Below are 21,663 nucleotides of genomic sequence, written 5' to 3' on the forward strand. Positions count from 1 at the left end.
AACTTTGGGAAGAGCAACATCGGTCCATGGACCCATGTTGCTCCCAGTTTTCCCAAAAAACGTCATTTATGGCCTCAAAACGGCTTCGGAAGTTCAAGACCCGAAAAACTGCTAAAAATAGTAAACTAGGCTACAATTAAGGAAACTGAAAAGATGAAAGAAAAAATGGTGGGGGTCCAAGTGGATTTTGCAAGTGGCCACCAATATCCACCTTGATCATTCCTCCCCCATTAGGAAGTAATGGTCCCCATTGCGTTGAGTTCCTCCATGAGATGAGGAAACTTCTGTTGAACTTGGTCCCTGGTGAGCCACTTGCCCTGGTGAAGGAGTTGGTCTGCTTTGACAACTCGATACAATTGGATATTTTGTTGGCGAGTGTGCTTTATTTGTGTGTCCATGATCCAATCAGCTGCAGCTTGTTCCATGTAATCTGGATTTAACTCTGTGGGTGTGAGTTGTTCTGCAATGTCGAATGTGTCTGGTAATGGTGGAAAGTATGGCCAAGGGCGGTCCACATTGAACACTGGGTGCAGGCCAAGGAATGGGGGAATGCTGAGCTCAAATGCATTGTCTCCCACAACCTTGGTAATGGTGTAAGGACCATATCAGAGTGGTCTGAGTTTCCGACAAGCTTCGGTAAGGCATTCCTTTTGCAAATGCAACCAGACTTTGTCACCCACCTGAAACTTGTGTGGCACCCGATGTTGATCATGTCGCTGCTTGTACTTGACATTTGATTCCTCCAGAATGTCATGGACCTGCTAGCGAATATGTTGGATGTGCTCAATGAAGTTGTTTTCCTTATCTATTTCGGACTGGACATGAGCCAAATCTACGTGAGTAGCTATAAATGGCATGGCCACATCAATGGGACATAGTGGTTGGAATCTTAAGCCCACCTGAAAAGGGTTGTGGCCAGTCGAGTTGTGGAGAGCCCGGTTGTAGCTGTTCTGAACATACGTGAGGCTCTTGTCCCATGTGCATGGATGCTTTGAGTTGTACATGTGCAGAATGTGTATGATCATCCTGTTGACAACCTTTGTCTGTTCATCAATTTGAGGATGGAAGGCTGTGGAATTAGTGAGTTTGGTGTCAAGCATCGACTAGAGACTGGACCAAAATGTACTGAGAAACCTGTTGTCTCAATCTGAGATGATAAATAGTATGATCCCAAACTGTACCCAAACTTGTTCAAAGAAGAGTTTAGCAGTGGCTTCTGCTGTGATATTCTTCTTGCAGGCAGCCATAATGGCCATCTTCGAGGACCTGTCGAGGACCACAAAAGCACAGTCATTTCCATGCTTAGTGGAAGGAAGGTCTGACATGTAATCGATGGAGATGGATTCCCAAGGTCGACTAGGGGTAGGCAGCGGGGTATAGAGACCTTGCTTCTTGATGGTCGGTTTGGCAATGACATAGGAAGTGCATGATCTAATGTACTTCTCGACATCCTGTCAAATATTCGGCAAATAGAAATACTTCTGCAGCACTGCCACTATTTTCTTGACCCCAAAATGTCCAGTAGCCTGACTGTAGTGTGCTTCCAAATCATCTTAGCACGCTTGCTTGAAGGAACACAAAGGTGACCCAAGTGGCATTACAGGGCATCTTGGAGGTGAAAATCTAGAACATTCTGACCCTCCAAGAGTGTATTGTATGTGTAGCCAAATTCTAGGTCGCTTTTGTGGAGAAGTGGCCAATTAGAAGTCTTATGCCCACAAGAGTTGAGCATAGTGGTTAACACCATGATCAATGGTCGACTGAGGCAATCTGCAACATTATTGGTGCTACCCTTCTTATACTTGATATTTAAATGGAACTGTTGCACGTATGTGCACCACTTCTGATGGCGATCATTCTGCAATTTCTCTTGGGTCTGTATGAACTGTAGGGGTCGATGGTTTGTGTGGATGACTGTTTCCTTCCCCAAAATGTAATGTTTCCATTGTCGACAGACCTGCATAATGGAATTCATCTCTTTGTCATAAGTGGGACACTTCCGGACTGTGTCTGAAAGTGTCTCACTGTGATATGCCACTGGATGCCCATGTTGAGTGAGGACTGCCCCAATAGCATAGTCAAAGGCATCTGTCTTGACCTCAAATGGTTGTTGCAAGTCTGGTAATGCCAGCACTAGTGCCGTGTAGAGGCGATATTTCAACTCGGTGAATGCCTTCTGTTGAGATTCAGACAAAAAGAATTTTTCTTTCGCTCCTCCCTGGGTGACTTGACTTAAGGGCCAAGTGATATGAGAAAATCCGAACATGAACCTACGGTAGAAGTTGGCAAGACCTAGAAAGTTGTGAAGCTCTATTAGAGTGGTTGGAGATGGCCAATCTCAAATGACTTGGATCTTAGATGGATCTACATGTACCCCCTGTTCATCAATAATGTATCCCAGATACTCAACTTAGGTCATGCCAAAAGTACATTTCTCCAAATTGGCACATAACTTGTGTTGCCACAGTGTCTGGAGAACCTGTCAGATGTGGTGGAGGTGTTCTTCCCAACTATGGCTAAAGATCAGGATGTCATCCAAGTATACCACTACAAATGAGTTGGTGAATGGCCGCAAGATGTCATCCATTAGCCTCATGAAGGTTGCAGGAGCATTCGTCAATCTGAAAGGCATAACCAACCATTCGAAAAGGCCCTCCTTGGATTTGAAGGCAGTCTTCCACACATTGGAGGGTTTGATTGGAACCTGGTGATATCCTAACTTCAAATCGATCTTGCTGAAATATTCTCCCCCCTTCAGTTGGTCCAAGAGCTCATCAATCCATGGGATCAGGTACCTATTACGGACAATGATCTTGTTTAGCACCCTATAGTCAATACAGAGTCTCCAAGTCCCATCCTTCTTCTGTACCAACACGATCGGGCTCCCACAGGGCGATGAACTTGGATGGATGTGACCTCTCTGTAGCAGCTCCTGAATTTTCCTCTTGATTTCATCATTCTCCATAACAGAGTGTCGATAGTTTGGTCCATTGGGCAGCGGTGCACCTAGGGTCAAATCGATGGAGTGCTTGACCTGACAGTGTAGAGGAACCCCTGCGGGGGAGGTGAAGATATCCTCGTACTCATCCATGACCTTGTCCATCTGTAGTTGTCGTGTGGAGTGGCCCTATCTGGAGTTCGTGGCCACCATCTTCTTTGTTCCTTGAGGGCGTATCATCAGGAAAAAAAATTTCCCGGTTTTGGAAACAAGCTTACTGCATTGTTTTGCAGTAATCAAAGAGATGGTGGTAGGCAGTGCTACCTCTGGTATCCTGTACAACTTATTTCCCAAAGTAACAATAACAGCACGAGGCCTTGATTCATACACAACATGTCTCTTCCACAAGTAAGGTTGTCCTAATAATACATCACAAACTTCAAGGGGAGCAATATCACACAATACCTCATCTGTGAAGGGCTTGATGTTGTATGGAAGGCAACACTGCTGGCTCACGCGAAGATCCCATCCTTGGTGAAGCCACGTGATGGTGTATGGTTGTGGATGTGTTGTGGTTGATAAGCCAAACTGCTTTACGACCTCTACCAAAATGAGGTTCTTTTGGCTCCCACTATCGACAATGAACTATAGTGGGGAACCCTTTACCCACATCTGGGAGTGGAAGAGACGCTCCTCCTCCTCTAGATCTTCGGGTTCCCCCTTCTAGATGATCGTGGTGGCAATGGTGGCGTTGGGCTTCACATCGATAATCTTCTTCCCTTTGTCATTCCCCTTGCCAGGTTCTGACTCAAAGTCGGAACATGCATCTGATTCTAAAACCTTTAGCTCAGCCACTAGTGACTGTTTGGCCTGACACTCACTTGTGTTGTGAGTGGAGCTCTTATGGAACTCACACCACTTTCCTGTGTCCTTTTTCAGCTTCACGACACTGTTTTTTGCTTGCAGCTTTGGCGGGTTTTCTTGGGCCACCTCGCCTTGGCTTTGTCCTCTATTCTACGATTTGGGGGCACCTTTCCCTTGCTTCAGATTCGCAGATCCAAAGTCAAGCTTCTTCTATTTAAACTTTTGTTCGACCTTGACGGCATATCGGTATGTCATTCCAAGAGAGGGGATGTTCAGGAATTCTATTTCTTCCTGGATGTACTTATGCAAGTAGTCACGTATTTGAGTATCAAATGCTGCTCCGAATCCTTGATACCCAACTTTGTGCGAAGGGTATGGAAAATATTGGTAAACTCCAGCATGTCTTGGTCCCTTCCTTATTGCATCGTGGTCCACTTTATGTATTGATCCTCATAGCTTCCAACAGGGTAGTACTCCCCCTTGATGGCCTCTTGGAAGGAATCCCAAGTAGGTGCAGCTGAAAACAGTGAGCCTGTACTTTCATCCTTCGGCTCACAGTAGGTTTCTGACCAGTCCTTGACGTGGGGGGTTCCTTTGAGAAGAGAGAAAATAATCCTTTCTTGATTGGCAACATCATGAACAGAAAAATAACCTTCTAGTAGATTTAACTATTTATCGATGACATATGTGTCTATCTGACCCTCGAATATGGGGATTTCAAAATTAACTTGTACCCTAAACGGTGTGGTGTTTCTAGAGTAGCCGTTGGAAGCCGATGCGTTTCCCCTGGGTAGTTGCTGAAGGATCTGGGTGAAGTTGTCCATCATTGCGTTCCTTTGTCGCTCGAGGGCTTCTTCGAGCAATATTTTGATAGTTTCTCCTGCCCCCTCATCTTTCTTTTCATCCGCCATGGGAGGCCATCGGGATTTGTGAGGCTGGTATTGAAAAGGTTTGACCAGTTCAAGCCTTAACTCCTTATATCCCAATCTTGTTGGGACATGCAAAGAAAAATAGAGAAAAAGCAGACTACTCTGATACCATTGATCTGGATTTAAACAAGAATGCAACAAATTATAGAGATAACCATAAACACAGAGATGCAGCAGAAATAATACTTCATTTCATTAATGTAAAATACTTAAATATGCTTACAAACAGAGTTGGAAATAAACTGGCTAGGGCGATGGTAGCTTATCTCTGAGAAGAGATGTGGCGGCTGCATGCCTCTAAACTGTGTTGGAATGAGGCTCGAAGGCCTATTTATTGTTGAGAAACAATGTAAAACCCTTAATATTCCAAAACCTAACCCTAGAAGGAACGCCAAACTGTGGGCCCATTTGGGTAAATTGGTACATCAACTTCCCGGGGTCGTAACTTTGGCATATAATCTTTGTTTGACACACACAATATCTCGTTAGAAAGATCTATCCGAGAAATACAACCTTGGGAAGAGAAACATCGGTCCATGGACCCATGTTGCTCCCAGTTTTCCCAAAAATCATCGTTTACGGCGTCAAAACGGCTGTGTAAGTTTAGGACCCGAAAAATTGCTAAGAATAGTAAACTAGGCTACAATTAAGGAACCTAAAAATATGAAAGAAACAATGGTGGGGGTCAAAGTGGATTTGGTAGGTGGCCACCAATATCCACCTGGATTAGTTTTGAGGCTACTTTACATGGTGTATGGCTTAAGAGTTTCATTTCTAGGCTTAGAATTATGGATTCTATCTCTAAGCCATTGAGAATGTATTGCGACAATTCAGCTGTTGTTTTTATGGCTAAAAACAACAAAAGTGGGAGTCGAAATAAACACATCGACATTAAGTATTTAGCTATAAGGGAACATGTTAAAGAAAAGAAAGTGGTCATTGAGCACGTTAGCACTGAGTTGATGATCGCTGATCCTTTGACTAAGGGCATGCCACCATTTAAATTCAAGGATCATGTAATGAATATGGGACTTGGTTCCATTATGTAGTTTCTCATTGTATGTACAATGTTATTTTAATTAAATTCTTAATTATTGTGATGTTTTCCTCATATTTATGTGCACCTTAATTTGATTTGAGAGAATTCATCTGTGTAGGACCAAGAATAAACATAAGGTTTATTCATTAAGAAATTGTTGCCACATAAATTTTAATAGAAATAAATACATAGTAATACATGGAAGATAATACTCGTCATTAGAGGACTTATCACCATGATTCATGTATCTATTACTTAATATAGATTATCAATGGGTTTTAAGATGAGACATTAAGATTGGAGGAATGGACCAAGTGGGAGAATGTTAAGTTCCCTTTACGGCTCCCAACAGCCGCCGATAATTTGGAAACCAATTGCAGTCATTTCCTTCAATTACAAAAACCAACTGCAGTTAATTAATTTCTTGTTGGGAGCTCCTGGAGTGGTCCATTACTCCTTCTATAGTTCTCTACCATGTTCTGTGGAGCACTTGACACATAGCAAATAGAAGCTTGATGTAAGCTTGGCTATAAATACTTTTGTTTGGTCCCCAAGCTCACTAAGTCAATCCCCTTCAGCCTTACACCATCAAGTTAGAGTGAGCAAAGCTTGGAAGTTCCACATGGATGAAAGTTTTTGGGTTATTAAGGAGATCGCAGTGTTCACTATTCTCTCAATGTTGTCTCAGGCCTAAATTTTAATGTTGCCACAAGGGAATTATACTGATTTGATAAATCTGTCGCCTGCCCAAGCAACGGAGGAATTGCTGCTTGCACAACTCACGGAATCGCTTGCCTTTAAATTGCTGCTTGCGTGCCTAAAATCGCTTAAAGATACCAACAATCTTGTGAGCCCTAGCAAAAGCCTGTTGGTGGATGATATATGACTATACATGTGTATCGAGTGGGTTGAAGATTCGAAAAAACTGAAGCTGAACAATAACCAGAGATCTCAAAGGTGTACTCGGATTTTGCATTGCCATATTTCTGCCTTCTTTAAGATCTAAGGTTTTAATGAGCAAAGGTTGAAGGTGTACCCAGTGCCAAAATGGGAGGGAGAAACAGTGACAGATTGTGAGCAAGTATAAATGACTGGAAGTATGATTTCTTGGGAATTCAAGTTTTTGATTCTTTTTAAGTGTTTATTATGCATTATAAAATCGTGATTATGCTAAGACATTTGCCTCCAGCAAGGGCCATATGGAGCATAGCCGACATCCGAATAATTATACAACAAGTAATTAACTGCAATTGATGGAGGTCTGCTGGCAAAAAGCATATCATGAGTCTTCATAAGTTCCCTTACCATCTCAGGAGAAGAGATGACTAAGATGAGTGTGGAGCTGAAGTAGAGAGACATGAGGGGCTCGAATTTCAGAGACAGTGCTGCTAGTGCTTGGTGCAGAAGGCCTCTAAGTATATAAAGCATATTTCCTATGATTGGTAGTGGGAAAGGCCCAGGTGGTAGCTTCCTGTTTCTTACCCTGACGAAGAAACTCCATGCCACCACCAAAGCAACCAGCATCATTGTGAGTCTTAGACAAAACTCAATGTAGTTAGGAAGTGGGCACGCATATCCCAACCTAGTCACCATTGTTACAACTCCGCCCTTTGGTCTGGTCTCGCAAAGCACAAATACAAATAAGCAGTGTCGAAGTTGATGATCAATTAGTTAACATAATTATTTTTTCTACAATTGAAGCCAAATGAACCTTGATTCTGTCGCATGTCAATGACTTAGTCGGCAAGTTATGCAGCCACCACCCTCTTCTCACATGACAAAGTCAATTGGAAATATATAAAGATAATTGCAATTTCTCGATTGAAAATGTTTAAATACAATTGTTATTACTCGATTATAATGACATTTAACATTATTAATGACCAATTCAAAAAGTTAATGATGAGACTTTAATTATTTTATTTATTAACAACTGTGAAATATTTTAATTTGGTGATTAAATTTGTTGTGTGGATAGTAATGGTTGTCTATTAAAAAAAATCATCACTATTAAAAATTATTTTATTTTAATAATTTGTTGAGCAATGCTAATATTTTAATAATTTTTTGAGGAATGATAGAAAAATATAGACATTCACTTCAATCAAATACTTCCATATCTTAAACTATTAAGACTATCTCTTAACCGATGAAATATAAGCAATTTTAAATGATATTCTAAAACTCACTCTTTACAAAAAAAAAAAAAAAAAAATTGAAAACCCCTCAACCTATCAAATATAAGCAATTTTAAATCATATTCTAATACTCACCCCACTAAAAAAATATTTGGAAACCTAATTAAATGAAAATTTTTATTTTATTTTTTATTTATTTTTAATTTTATTTTTATTTTATTTTTTTATTTTTATTTATTTATTTATTTATTTATTATTTATTATTTATTTATTTATTTTTCTTCTGAATTATCGTGAAGTTTGATTAATATTAATAAAAAATAAAATGAAATGGTGACTATTGTAATTATTTTGTTTTTAATTCGAAAACAACGAAAAATTGTCTCCACGTGGTGGTTCAGAAAAGGAAATAGAGAGGGTATATATTAAATTATTCGATATTTCTTAATCATATTGTTTAGGATTATAAATAACTTGTAATTTTTTTTTATAATGGGAAAAACACATTCATGAATGATATTTAAATGTTTATAACATTAAAAATAGTTTATGGAAGCACCAATAATTTTAATTTTTGCCTTTTTTAATTTAGTTTTTAGTTAAATTAATTGAGCTAGTTTAATTTTCTAATAGTTTTTTTAGTTCAAAAGATAATGCCAAGAAATAGATGCTAGCATATTGGTATAAGTGTCACTCGTGTCTTTTAAAGCATCATATTCCAAAATCAAATGTTTTTTAGATTCCATTGCTCCAGAAGTGCAAAAAGTACACAAGAGTTCTTACCTCTTTAGGTATTTTCCATCATCGCCTTTCACATCGAAGTTGATGTGAGTTAGTTCTTAATTGAGAAATAACAATTTGTTCTCTCCACATAATGCTAGCTCCAATGTATTTTTTTGTTGCAGATCATAAGTGGGGTTTAATTCCTCAACATAGTACTTCTTCTTTCTATCCAACTCATTTCCCCGTTCTTAATTGAGCAATAACAATTTGTTCTTTCCACATAATGCCAGCTCCAATATATTTTCTGTTGCAGATCACAAGTGGGGTTCAATTCCTCAACATAGTACTTCTTCTTTCTACCAAACTCATTTCCCCATATATGCTTACAAAACTTCTCCATATCCAAATCCTTTAACTCCTTGCTATTTGCAGGATGAACATTGATTTAATATTCATTTTTTGCATCCATTTGTTGTTTTGTCTCATCCATGATTTTTTCTTTCATTCATGCCTTAATTGAAGATAATTGTAGGCCATCTACCTACTCCCATCTTGTCAATTCTTTTTAGATATCTTATAAGACGCATCATAGCAATTTTTTTGATGGGAGCTGCTCATGTTTCATTCAACATTATCTCATAAGGAATCAAACTTTTTAATTTTGAATTTTCTCATGATCAAGCATTTTTGGATCTATTCAGTTTGTTTCCATTTTGAAACTAGGGTAAGTATTGCTAGCCCATAATTCATACCCATATAACATCACTAAAAGAACTGAGTCCAAAAACACTTTGATCATTTTTTGATCCCATAACAATGCCCCTCTATATCTATTTTGGAGAGCATATAATGTTTTCCACCCTCCTAAAATCCTCTTATTTTTGTAGTGCTCCCAATTAAACTTGTTGAAATCAATCCCAAGGTACTTGTACTCCTTTACCTCATCATGAATGTTACCCTCAAAGAAGAATGTATGTTGGCCTTGCTTTCTTTTATTAGAGAAAGCTTCCTTTTATTAGAGAAAATAATTGTTTTGGTCTTATTGGTATCGAATAAAGTTGAATCCTTATAGTGTAAACAATGCAAATAAAATTGAATCTATTGATTGGAGACTCATTCTAGAGCCCGGTATGGGAAATGTGTAAGTATGTCCATTCTCAATTTGGAGTTGATATGTGCCCCTCTTAAAATAAAAATAAAATATTCTCTAAATACAAAATCAATGTCCGCTAAGCCCAAGAGTTAGCTCAATCGGTCAAATCAAGTGCCTCGCCAATGGGAGGTCACAGGGTCAAATCCCAAAAGCTCTTGGGGTTAGGTCAGTAAATAGGCCGAGGGGTGTTGATGCCCTTCGGGTGGCGTCCACTCAGTGTTTAAAACCCTGGATGTAGCGGCTACCCACTGACCCGGGTATCCGTGAACCAGTAAGTGAAAAAAAAATAAATCAATGTCCGTATAAAAAAAATGAATATGTTAATTCTCCATATGATGTAATATGATTTCATGTAAAGTAATTAAAAGCAAAAAAAATTGTAAAAATAATAATTTAATATTGTATATAATAAAAATATTCAATGTAGATTATCAATAAAATATTTTAATACCAACTAATATTGATGTGCTCTTAAAAATATATTAATAACAAAAAAAATCAACTATGTAAAATATTTTAATGTCAAATATATATATATATATATATATATATATATATATATATATATATATATATATATATATATATATTTGTATTAAGATATTGAAAAAAAATGTTTTTATGGTTAAAACATTTGTAATGTGAGTGTTTTACACTTTGGTCCTTCTTAGGTATATATATTTTTTTGAAATCCAACAATTTTTTTTGGACTTACAAGTTTAAGTTCAGTACTCTATATAGCATTCAAAAGCACTACTTAAGTAATGAAAAATTACACAATGTATTTTGCACTCTCAAAAAAGTTTTCACATGGGTAAATTTGGTCCCTCTAATCTTATGTTAGATTCATGCTTAAGATAAATCTATACTAGTTATTTTGCATGTAATCAAATAAATTTGAAGACCTTTAATTGATTATATATATATATATATATATATATATATATATATATATATATATATATATATATATATATCTATATCGATTTTTTCATGAAGATTCTTTATCTATAAATAAGCTTTGTTGAAATTTTATGATGTAAGATCATAGCTTATCAATACCACATGCTTAAAATTTAAAAAAATCATATTATATGATACTTGTTCAATTAACAATTTTTTTAATTAAGCAATTTAGTTAAATAAGGAAAAAAATATAATTAATTTGGAGATTAATCTTAACCTTTGATTTGTGAATAAAATTGAGAATATTTTATAATATTATATGAAAATTAAATTTTTACTAGCAATTATTGATAATTAAATTCAAATTATAAAACATCTATTCCAAAATAAACACATATAATAACATGAATTCTTAAAATTTATTAGGTTTTAAATAACATGAATTCTTGCTCTTTAAAAATCTTTCATTTTGCGGTGAGAGAGGTTAAGTATTACATTGGATGGCAAAAGAGGTGTTAAATATAGTGGATGACTTTAGTGTGTCGATATAGAAGCATATATGGTTTAGAAGGGACTTTAATCTCGAATAAAATATTTAGTTATAATAATGAGTGGTTATGTTAGATTTTAGACTTCTGTGGGAGTTTTTTGATTCATGATCCGGATTAACCACAGTTCTCAGTTCATTCTGCCAACGTTTCAAACCCCAAAGGGGGTCCATCATCAGGACAAATAAGAAAGAATAAGAATGAGAGATTATTGAGAGAGAAGAGAATTGCGACCTGGAAATAAATACAAGAACCCTAAATTCATAAATAACGGCCGACATATGATTTTAATTATTATTTTATTTATTATTTTCCTATTTATTAGAACAGGTTTTTATTATTTAAAATTATGGACACATATTAAAATTTTTACTATAATTTTTTATTATAATTAAAATATATTAATTATTAAAATTATGAACAAATATTAAAATCTATACTATAATTTATTTATATTAATTAATATAACTAAATTATATTAATTATATTATTATAATTAATATATATAAAAATAATATATCCAATATATATAAATTATATTTAATTTATATAATCCTTCTAATTTATATTAAAATCTATACTATAATTCATCTATATTAATTGATATAACTAAATTATATTAATTATATTATTATAATTAATATATATAACTAATATATCTAATATATTTAATATATATAAATTATAATTAATTTATATAGTCTTTCCAATTAATATAATTTACTATAAATTAATTAATATCATTAATATAGTTTGATATAAATTAATTAATATAATTTATAAGATTTTATAAGATTTTAATAAATAATATAATTAATATAAATTAATTTATATTAATTTATATTAATATAATTAATATAATTATATACTTATATAAATTTGCTTTAATTGCTTTAAGTAAACTCCCGGAATGCAAGACCCTTTATTTCCGATCCTGAGCTTCCAGGGGTCCGGGGGGGTTTATTTGCTTTATCAGAGGAAGCCAATTTCCACTGATTTCACTCCCATTGTCCCTGTTGAGGTTCTGAGGGTATTTCATAATTTCAATGGCCTCCCTGATTTTTCTTTTATGATAGTTGTCTTCTCTTGCAATTACCCTGGCGCTTTCCAAACACACATGATGTTTGGTTTTGGACGAGTGCTCAGCAAGGGCTGATGTGCGGGATCTTTCATTCTTTATGTCTGCGGCATGTTCTTTAAGCCTTATTTTCAGAGATCGACCTGTTTCCCCGATATAACCAGGAGCAATCGATCTTGTACACCCCCTTGAGCTGCTGACAATCAATTCAGCATAGCTAGGGAACATTCTTGTCTTATTATTTCTCTGTCATTTGATGAAAGATTTTGAGTCCCATTCTTAATGTTGCAAATGACGCTTTCAAAGGGAATGTTCTTAGGTGAGACCGCAAATCCCAATCCCTTGCTCAGGATTTTAATTTCTTCAGGGTTGAGAATGAGTGGTTACTTATTTTAAGATGTTATTTATTTTACATATGTAGATGTGATATATAATTGATTTTTTTAAAAGAAGAAATATGTAGAAGAGTTCAAAAGTGAGAAAGTACTAAGTTAGAGAAGAATAGAAAATAAAGTGTTTGATAATTTAGTGTCGAACTTGAAAATGAGAATGAAAAGCTCTTTTTAAAGTAAGTACGAAGTAGTTTGGGTAGAAAAGGTTAAAAATTTCAAAGAAGTAAGAATGTATGAAGTAGGTTGGATAGAAAGGGTTAATAATTTCTAAAAATGATTTCCTTGATACATAATTTTTTTCAATTTTTATTTTTCTAAGAGGATTATTACTTAGACATGGCATAAGTCAGTGGATTCATCTTAGACCTTAGAGGAATGAATGAAAATTCCTTTGCATAGGATCATTGATGAATCAAAATGTAATAAAAGCATTGTCATTAAAGACTCAAAATAGTATAGTAAGAGCCTTAATTAAAAACCAAAGTCATGTTAGTAAGGTAAAGAACATAAAATACATCAAAGTTCTAAAAGAACTAGCCGAGTTTGAGGACATGAAGTACTATCAATTCTTAGAGTAGGGAAACTAAATTCAAATGAAAAGGAAAAGCATACACCAATGTGTGTTTCTAGATAAACGTAAAAAATCCCTAGTTTGGGTCTCATACCTTTCATGGTATTTTAATAAAGTTTTTTAAGAAAAATGTCTTGGGGCCATGTTACCCCAATTTCATATCAATCATTAATGTCATGGTATTTAATTGGCATGCATGCCAATTCATTCACATTATAAATTGCATGAATCTTCACTTCTTCAAATTATCGAATTAACGAATGGGACAAGCCACACATAGAGTCGGTTATTATGCAGGACAATATATCCACCCTCCTCCATGATATCAATTCACATGGCTTGGATAATGTAGGGATCAATTGATCTAACATAATAAATTAGAGTGCATGGAGGATTTTCTAGTGTGACTTTTAGTTTGAGGTAGCAATTTAGAATGGTCATATTAGAGCTCAAAATTTGTAGTGAAACTAAGTGTGAGGATTAGTGTAGAGGATTAATTGGTTCCATAATTCAATTCGACATAAGATCAGTGAGGATGGTAAAGGAAAAGAAGACAACATGGTAGTGGCAAAGAAGGATTGGATCAATTTGAGTGAAGATGAATATGTAATCATGGTGCATAAACACTTAGGATAATGTGCCTTTTTTGAGCTCATATAAATGAAGAGAATCAACAAAGTGAATGAAACGAGAATAAATGACTTGAATGTGGATTTTCTTAGGCTCACTAATCATATTTTCACTTAATAAACCTTGAGGGTAAATGATCTTGCCATAATTTGACAGGTTATCAATGGAAGTCAAAAATAAATTATGGAATTAAAAAAATAATGTGCTTCACTTAGAACCATGTTTGGCTCTCTGTTTAACCTTTAAATTTTAGATTACACTAACATGCTCCCCTTAGTTGGATCTGAAAGTGTTAAAGAGGAATAACTAGTCAAGCATAAGCCACTTTCTTCTCCAAGTTCAGGATATGGAAACAAGTCGAGAAATCAACAATGATTTGAAGATCTAGATTTTCAGGCAAACATGTTTTTTATTTTGTAGTTAAAAATTAAGGTTTTAGTACATTTATTTGTTTAAATTTACCCTTATATAGGGATTGATTGCACAAATTTTGGAAGAAGAATTGAAGTGAATAGAAAATGTAAGACAACATAAAATTTGACATTTACAATTATAGAAAGGAAAGAACTAGAAATGTACTTCTTTGTCGAACAATTTGATTGTGATATTTTGATATAATAAACTACTCATTTATGTTTAAAATAAAACAAAATAGAGGAGTATCCTTAAAAAAAAATTAAAATTGTAATAGAAAGCAACAAAGCAAGTAAAATAACTAGATAAAATGATAGAGTAGAATAGGGGAAAAATTGAAGACTGTTAGAGAAGAGAGTGATATGAAAAGAAATGGTGGGGGAAAGAGTGTTATTGGGAACTAGAGGCTCTACTATTTTCTTAAGAGTAGGCTAAGAGGTGTAAAATACAACAACAACAATAATATTAAAAAAATGATTCTCTTAGGGAATTGTATTTCTTGTGCAAAACTTTATATATCTTTTTCTTCATGGTAATTGTTTTTTTATAAACTTTTCTAAGGATGTGGAATAATATAATATGTATTTTTCAACTTAGCAATTGATATCTGATGAAAAGAACATATCCATGGGAAAAAAAATAATATCATTTGCACTTTCATAGGAATTCATAAAAGGACCACATTCATTGGAAATCTTGTATCCCACCTTTTGTGTTTTCACCATTTCTGTTAGGTTTATGGGAAGTCATAGAAGAAAATAATGCATAGGAAATCATACATGGACTAGTTCTTGTAATTTGATTTCTATTATGTGTTAGTTAATACATGTTATTTCATTTTATATTTATGATTTCCTTAGGCATATTATAGACAATAAAATGTTGATTATTTTGGTAGGTATTTTTAAAAAAAAAAAAAATTATGGTAATGATCAGGTGATCAAATTTATGCTCAAAAATGAAAGTGACCAAAACTTTCTAAAACCAATGCCAAATCTAAGAGCTCACCAATATGAATCCAACACATCTTGAATCACTCAAAACCGATATCGTATCCTCCCAATATCGAGTTCTGATGGTTTTCCCAAACAACTAAAATTTGAGGAGGGCAGTTGACTGGGTTGACTATACTACTGAGTCAACAGGGTGATCGTACAGGTACTAGCCAAACAAAATCTGACAAGTGGCATCATCTAGTTCATTGGTTTTTGAGTGAATTTGATTGGTTGTGCTTGGCTAAAGTGGGCCTATGAATGGGAGCCATGTGTCCCAATGGGAGGTTGCCACGTGACATCCTAGGTTTTTAAAAATTCGGCATGGGTTGATCAGAGGCCCAACTGGGATTCGAACCTGTGACCTTGAGTTTACAAGTGGAGAGCCTTACCAATAGATCGTCTGGTGGTTCTTGTTAACTATAGAACTAAAATACCATTTAAGGTTTATATTGGCGCCTTTTGGAGGAAGGGGTTGGGGCTAAGCCCTTGGCCCTGAGATACACACATTCCATATGCCCATGGTGAAGGGTTAGGCACTAAGTTAGAAGGCACTTGTGGTAAAGGGGCCAGCCCTAGGTCCTTTGGACCTTATATGACCACATACCAAAGGTATTGGGAGCTCTGATGGGTAGGGCAGGCATTAAGGCATAGCCCATGGACCTATGACCCCATGCGACTGTTCGCCCGGAGTTTAAGGGCTAAGTTAGTGGGGGTGGGCGTTAAGGCCCAGCCCATGACCTTATGTGCCCATGTGACCACGATTTTCGTTCCTAAGTTGTTAGAGGGGGAATTAATGGTCCAACAAATCACACTCGTGGAGGGAAAATTTGTTGCTTAGTTAGTGATTTTTAGGGCTGAATTTTAGGATCGTTAGCCAAAAGGGCGAAATTCTAGGTTGGTTAACAATCAAGTTCATGGATGATCTTGTAGCTCATAAATTTTTGAGTTTTCACCAATTTGAGCTCGGAAAGAGGCTACCAAGGGAATTTTAGATGCTCTAAATCCATTGCTGACCTCTGTTTTATGTTTTGAGCACATATAGATGGCCTTTATGAAGGTTGGAGGATAATACGTGTGTGGATCAAGTAGAGTTTGTTAGCATATCCTGAGGGTGTTGAGCATGAAGAAGACCTTGTAGGGGTTTCTTCACATTCAAAATTCATTTGTAGCAGCTGATACTTGCAGGTTTCATCTCTCGGACAATTTTCTTTCTATTTCAATATGAGGGAAGCTTGAATTATGTCCTTCTTTTTGCATGTATGCTCTTTTTCAGATGAGGTCTAGGGTCTTTGTGAAAGACTCCTTGTATTGTTGTAGTTTGCATGGTCATTGCAGGTTGTCATGTTGTTTTTATGTGATAGTTCTCTAAAGGAGAACATTTCCTTGAAGGGGAAATAACCACATAGTCATGAACATACTTTATGTACTTGATTTTTACACTGAGAATTGAAAAAAATTGTTATAACAAATTGATGTGGTGGCTTAATATTGGGAGGATAAAAATAAATAACAAATGGAGAATTAGAAGAAATGGCATGACTAATTAAATCAGATTTGAAATTAGAACTTGCATTCAAATTTTGAATGTGGGGTGGGATAAGATGGTGGTAGATCAACATATTGACTTTCAAATTCTATAACCTCAACTTGTGTGCATGGAGTTGTTTGATTTGACAGATAAAGAGAAGGAGACGTAGAGTCACATGGAACAATAATTTCTCCTTTCGCAGATTTGAGATATCCATAACCAAGAAATGTTGGGAGAATTTCAAAAGTTTCATGTTCAAACGGATTCAAAGAAATATGAACAAGATACTCAAACTTCTCTTTCATAAAATTCCAATCTATAACATCCTCTGAAAATTCATAACAGAAGTGAATAAAACAATCATAAAAATCTATAACAGATTCATTAGGTCCTTTTTTGAGACGAATGATTTTCTTATAAACAATTTCATAATCATACCTATGAAAGGATGAGATCAATCGAGTCATTGGTTAACCACGTATGTCGCTTGATCTAGCAATTTGAATTTTGAATTAATGTGCTCGATCGAGTGTTTAAATTGCTCAATCGAGCTCTTGAAGTCCTAAAAATTATAGTTTCAGCACCTCTTCTGTAGATTTCTCTACAACCCCATTTTGTACCTATTAGATTTAGCGCATAAATTATCCTTAAGCGGCAGAGTTGATCACATTGGATTCGTGAAAGAATCTTATATCTAATGGCATATGAATTTGACACTTTCAAATTCATATGATATTTTTCTTCTAGTTTCTTTTAAACAAACACTTGAAAATTTTTTGGACAATTTCAAAGGGTTTGAATAAAAAATCAATAACATAAAATGTACACAACGCAAAAATTTCAAAAACTACCACTATTTTTTTGTACAAGTTCTCTTCAAAAGGGTACTCTTTGTTTTTCAATTTATTTACAGAGTTGAAAAAAATCTTATGTGAACACGTGTGTCTCCAAAATGGAATTGAAATATTACTTCGACAACTTCGAAAAATAATAAAAGATATAATTTTGCATAAAAAAAAAAATTAATATGAAAAACTTAGTTCCGTCCGTGTAGATCATGCTCACACACACACACACACACTTTTTAGACTAAGTTATGCTACGTGAATACACACATACCTTTTAAGTTTTGCGAAAATTTGCAACAACATATATTGCATTTAATGGAAAATTGAGAGATTATACGGCACTAATTTTTGTTTGCAAAAAATATTATTAATACAAAATCATAATTCTCCACATATTTTTTTCTTACATCGAATCAAAATTCATAATTCTTATATGAATTTTGAGTGGTGCAATTTGATAAAAGACAAAAAACTTGAAATTTCATTGCCACATTTGACCCAAAAGTGTAATCCATCTTCATGCTTTCACCTGTTTCCAAAAATTGCTTCCAACTCTAGCCAAAAGCACTGCATCCATATCAAGAAAGGATGGAATAAGGATGCCCAGTCTTGGCTTGACCCTTGAGGGATAAGGGGAGAGATCATCTCAGGGAATAAGGAAAGTATTAAAAATACTATTACCTCCAAATTTTAGGACAAATTGTGGATGATAAGGAGCTAGAGCGGAAAAATAAATTAAGGTATTACAAGGAATATATCAACCCCACCCTTGGCAACCATAATTACCTCTCTTTCTTGACTAGTACTAAAAAGAAAATGAACATTGCAAAGATTAGAACTAGTTCTCATGAGCTTCAAAGTGAAACTGGACATTGGTCTATTCCCAAAACACCTTGGTACACTTTTTTTATACTAATAAGGTTGAAGATGAAAAACACTTTCTTTTATATTGCCCGGCTCTTACTCACATCCATTCTCATTTGCCACACCTACAACCTTCATGACTTGTTAAGCTAACAAAACTATAGTGATCTTGGAGTGCTTCTTTCCCTTCTTTTTTATCATAGAAATAAAATATTAAAGAATCATTGTTAATCACTTCCCTTATTAAAGTATGATAGACCCACTGGTCTTATGTAATATAGCCCAATAATTTAATGCACTACCAAACATTTTTATTTATTTATGGTATACTATGAATTCGATACTATACACATTATATATGCTTAGTTGATGGTCTCACCCATTGGATCAATTAAGAAGGGTTTATGACTCAGGTTGACTATGGTATTTTTATTAAATAAGTTTATCCACCTTATATTCTGCTCTAGCCATCAAACTTTGGTTATCAAATGTCAATTGAGGTGAACTTTTGAGAGATTGAATGGATCTATGCCACCTGGTGGCTTGATCCTCACCTAGGGAAGTGGGATGATATCCATGTCTAAGGATGGTTAGGGTTGATTAGATGGTGGGATAGTAAGATAGTAGTTACAGGGTAACTACCTACCCTTTCCCGATGTTCTGTCACTCATTCCTCCTCTAGCCTCCTGCGCATACAACTCTGCAATATTTGATCAATTGCGCTGACAAAAACAAGAACTCTCGATGGTTCTACACCTCCTACTAGGTATGGGCTTATTGTATGTCTCTTCTTCGAAGGCCAAAGGTGTCTCTTATAAAAAAAAATTGTGTTGTTTTCTTGTTAATGTGCTCGTTCGTCACTGCCAACCTTTTTTTTACAATGGACTAGAGTTTTACCAACCTTATGCGGATTTGGATCCTTTACTCACTTGTAGCCCAATGCATTTGGCAAGGTAGGAAAATTTTCTTCAGCTCTTTGTTAAGAGGATTTTCAATTTTCTTTTTTTGGGTATTTGATTCATAGGATTCTAACCCCCGTAAATTGACAAGTTGAGGATATGAATGGTAGTCGATGGTTTCTTAGGTAAATATTTTTTTTCATTATTTTCCCCAAGGGGTTTTCCTTTGCAGAGGAGATTATTCTAATTCTGAGCTTCTTTGGTTGTGGACCTTATGGTACTGATTTGATGTTACATTTTTGAGGTTCATCTTCAACCTATGCTCTTAGCTCTAGATTCTTTGTTTGATAGTCTGCTTTCTTTTTTTCATTCAGAGGTGTAATAAGACCCTTTACCCCGCAAAGGGTTTCCAGGCCACTCTTGGCATGATGGATTCTTGTCTTATCTAAAATAAAATTAGTCTCCTTTGGAGATTTACAATGGTGTTGGAACCCTAGGGTTCACAAGCACGGGTCTCGACTCCCATTCGGGAAGTTGACCATGTATTTGTTTTGAGTTAATGTGATACCATGACATTGAGGGTAATTGTAACCTTGTCGTTCTGTTCAAGTTTTCAAGTTACAGAAGGGACAGGAAAACTGAATACCCTAGCTCGAATTTTTGTACTTAGAAATTTGGCTATACTTTTTGTTATAATTGTATTATACGAGACCATATATTTCTGAACATTTGTCGATATATATATATATATATATATATATATATATATATATATATATATATATATATATGAACAATACTTCCTTTTGACTCTATCATCATTAGTGTGAGTGCCTTTGTACAGCTCACAAACATATATATATTAACAATGTTTCCTTTTGACTCTATCATTGTTAGTGGCGGTATCTCTATACACCCCATTGTTTGTGTTTGCCATTATTTTCCTTATTACAACAAAATGGGTATGAGTTGGAATTGTTAGAGCTCCATAATATTTACAGTTTACTGAATTTCCATTCATATTTATCAATCTGTTTCAAAAGGTTTCTTGTCTGTTATCAAATTTAAGTATTCATTCAAAGTTTTCTTTTGAAGATATATCATAGTAGGTATAGTTTAATCACTAAACTAGATTTATATCTTTATGATTGTTGAGTTCATAGTTACCAAGTTCGAGCAAAGTTTGAGCGAATTTGATACAAAAAATCCGATTGCCTAGAATTTAATATCAAAAAAATTCAAAAGTATACTTCTTATAACTATTTAAATATATTATTTTTTCAATATTTTTAAAAATCGAAACAGATTAAAAATAGAAAAATTATAATTTTGACAATCTCAAAAACTCTTTAAAAATTGTTTATTACAAATAAAATTTTAACGGAAACAAAATTTATAGACATTTTTATATTCGTTCATATAACTAATTATTTTATAAATTATATAATTTGATGTTCAATAAACTAAATTTCTATACAAATTCTATATTACACATAACCATACAAATTTCATATTATAGTTACTGACATCTTTTATTCTTTATAAGCCTTACAATTTTATACTTGCTCAAACTTCTTAAAACAAAATCATAATTTTTCATTTTTATCTAAATTTAATAAATATATAACCAAACATATTTACAAATTATTCTTTTATATATTAAAAATAACACCTACATCAATACTCTCCTATACCAATGTGCGTTATCTATTAACCTACTCTCCTATACCAATGTGCGTTCTCTATTAACCTATTTTTTAAACTTTGGTATATATAATAGGCCCTAACATATTCTATGACTTTCGATATACCTCCCAAGCCATAAGTTAATATATATTAACATGAATTTCAATAAAAGCTTGCCTCCATACCTAGCTAACAGGGAATTATATAGAAAACAGAGCTATTACCTTACAAAACTGTTCATTATATATACCTTAAAACAACATCATAGTCTGGATGAAACCTACCCTGCCCAATAAATCGTCTGATGGCGGATTATCAGCGAACTTCGAATCGACTTTATAGCTTTTCGTATACATCCTGCCATATGTTAATATATATTAACAGGAATTTCATTAAAAACTTGCTTCCAAAATTTCATTGAAATGTGCATTGTTCGCCCTGTATTATTAGTCCTGCACCGAACTTCGAAGGACGTATTATTCGACGAACTGCGAACAATCATATTTCCGATTTTTTTATT

The 21,663-nt window shown here is 34.6% G+C and overlaps 1 protein-coding gene across 1 annotated transcript in view; it reads right to left on the reverse strand.

Annotated features, from left to right (window-relative positions):
- The window catches only part of LOC149214505 (serine carboxypeptidase II-1-like), a 48,949-nt gene extending 27,304 nt beyond the window's left edge, over positions 1-21,645 (reverse strand). Inside the window, exons 1-2 of the mRNA XM_089389412.1 lie at positions 21,602-21,645; positions 21,428-21,500 (exon numbers count right to left, since the gene is read on the reverse strand). Of these exons, the coding sequence (XP_089245538.1) occupies positions 21,428-21,500; positions 21,602-21,645 (117 nt within the window). The remainder of the gene's footprint in view (positions 1-21,427; positions 21,501-21,601) is intronic.
- Between the last annotated feature and the right edge of the window lie 18 nt (positions 21,646-21,663).

Source organism: Pinus tabuliformis, chromosome 1_1 (assembly GCF_031772625.1).
Source record: "Pinus tabuliformis cultivar Carrire ecotype Pingquan chromosome 1_1, CPIR1, whole genome shotgun sequence".
NCBI lineage: Eukaryota > Viridiplantae > Streptophyta > Pinopsida > Pinales > Pinaceae > Pinus > Pinus tabuliformis.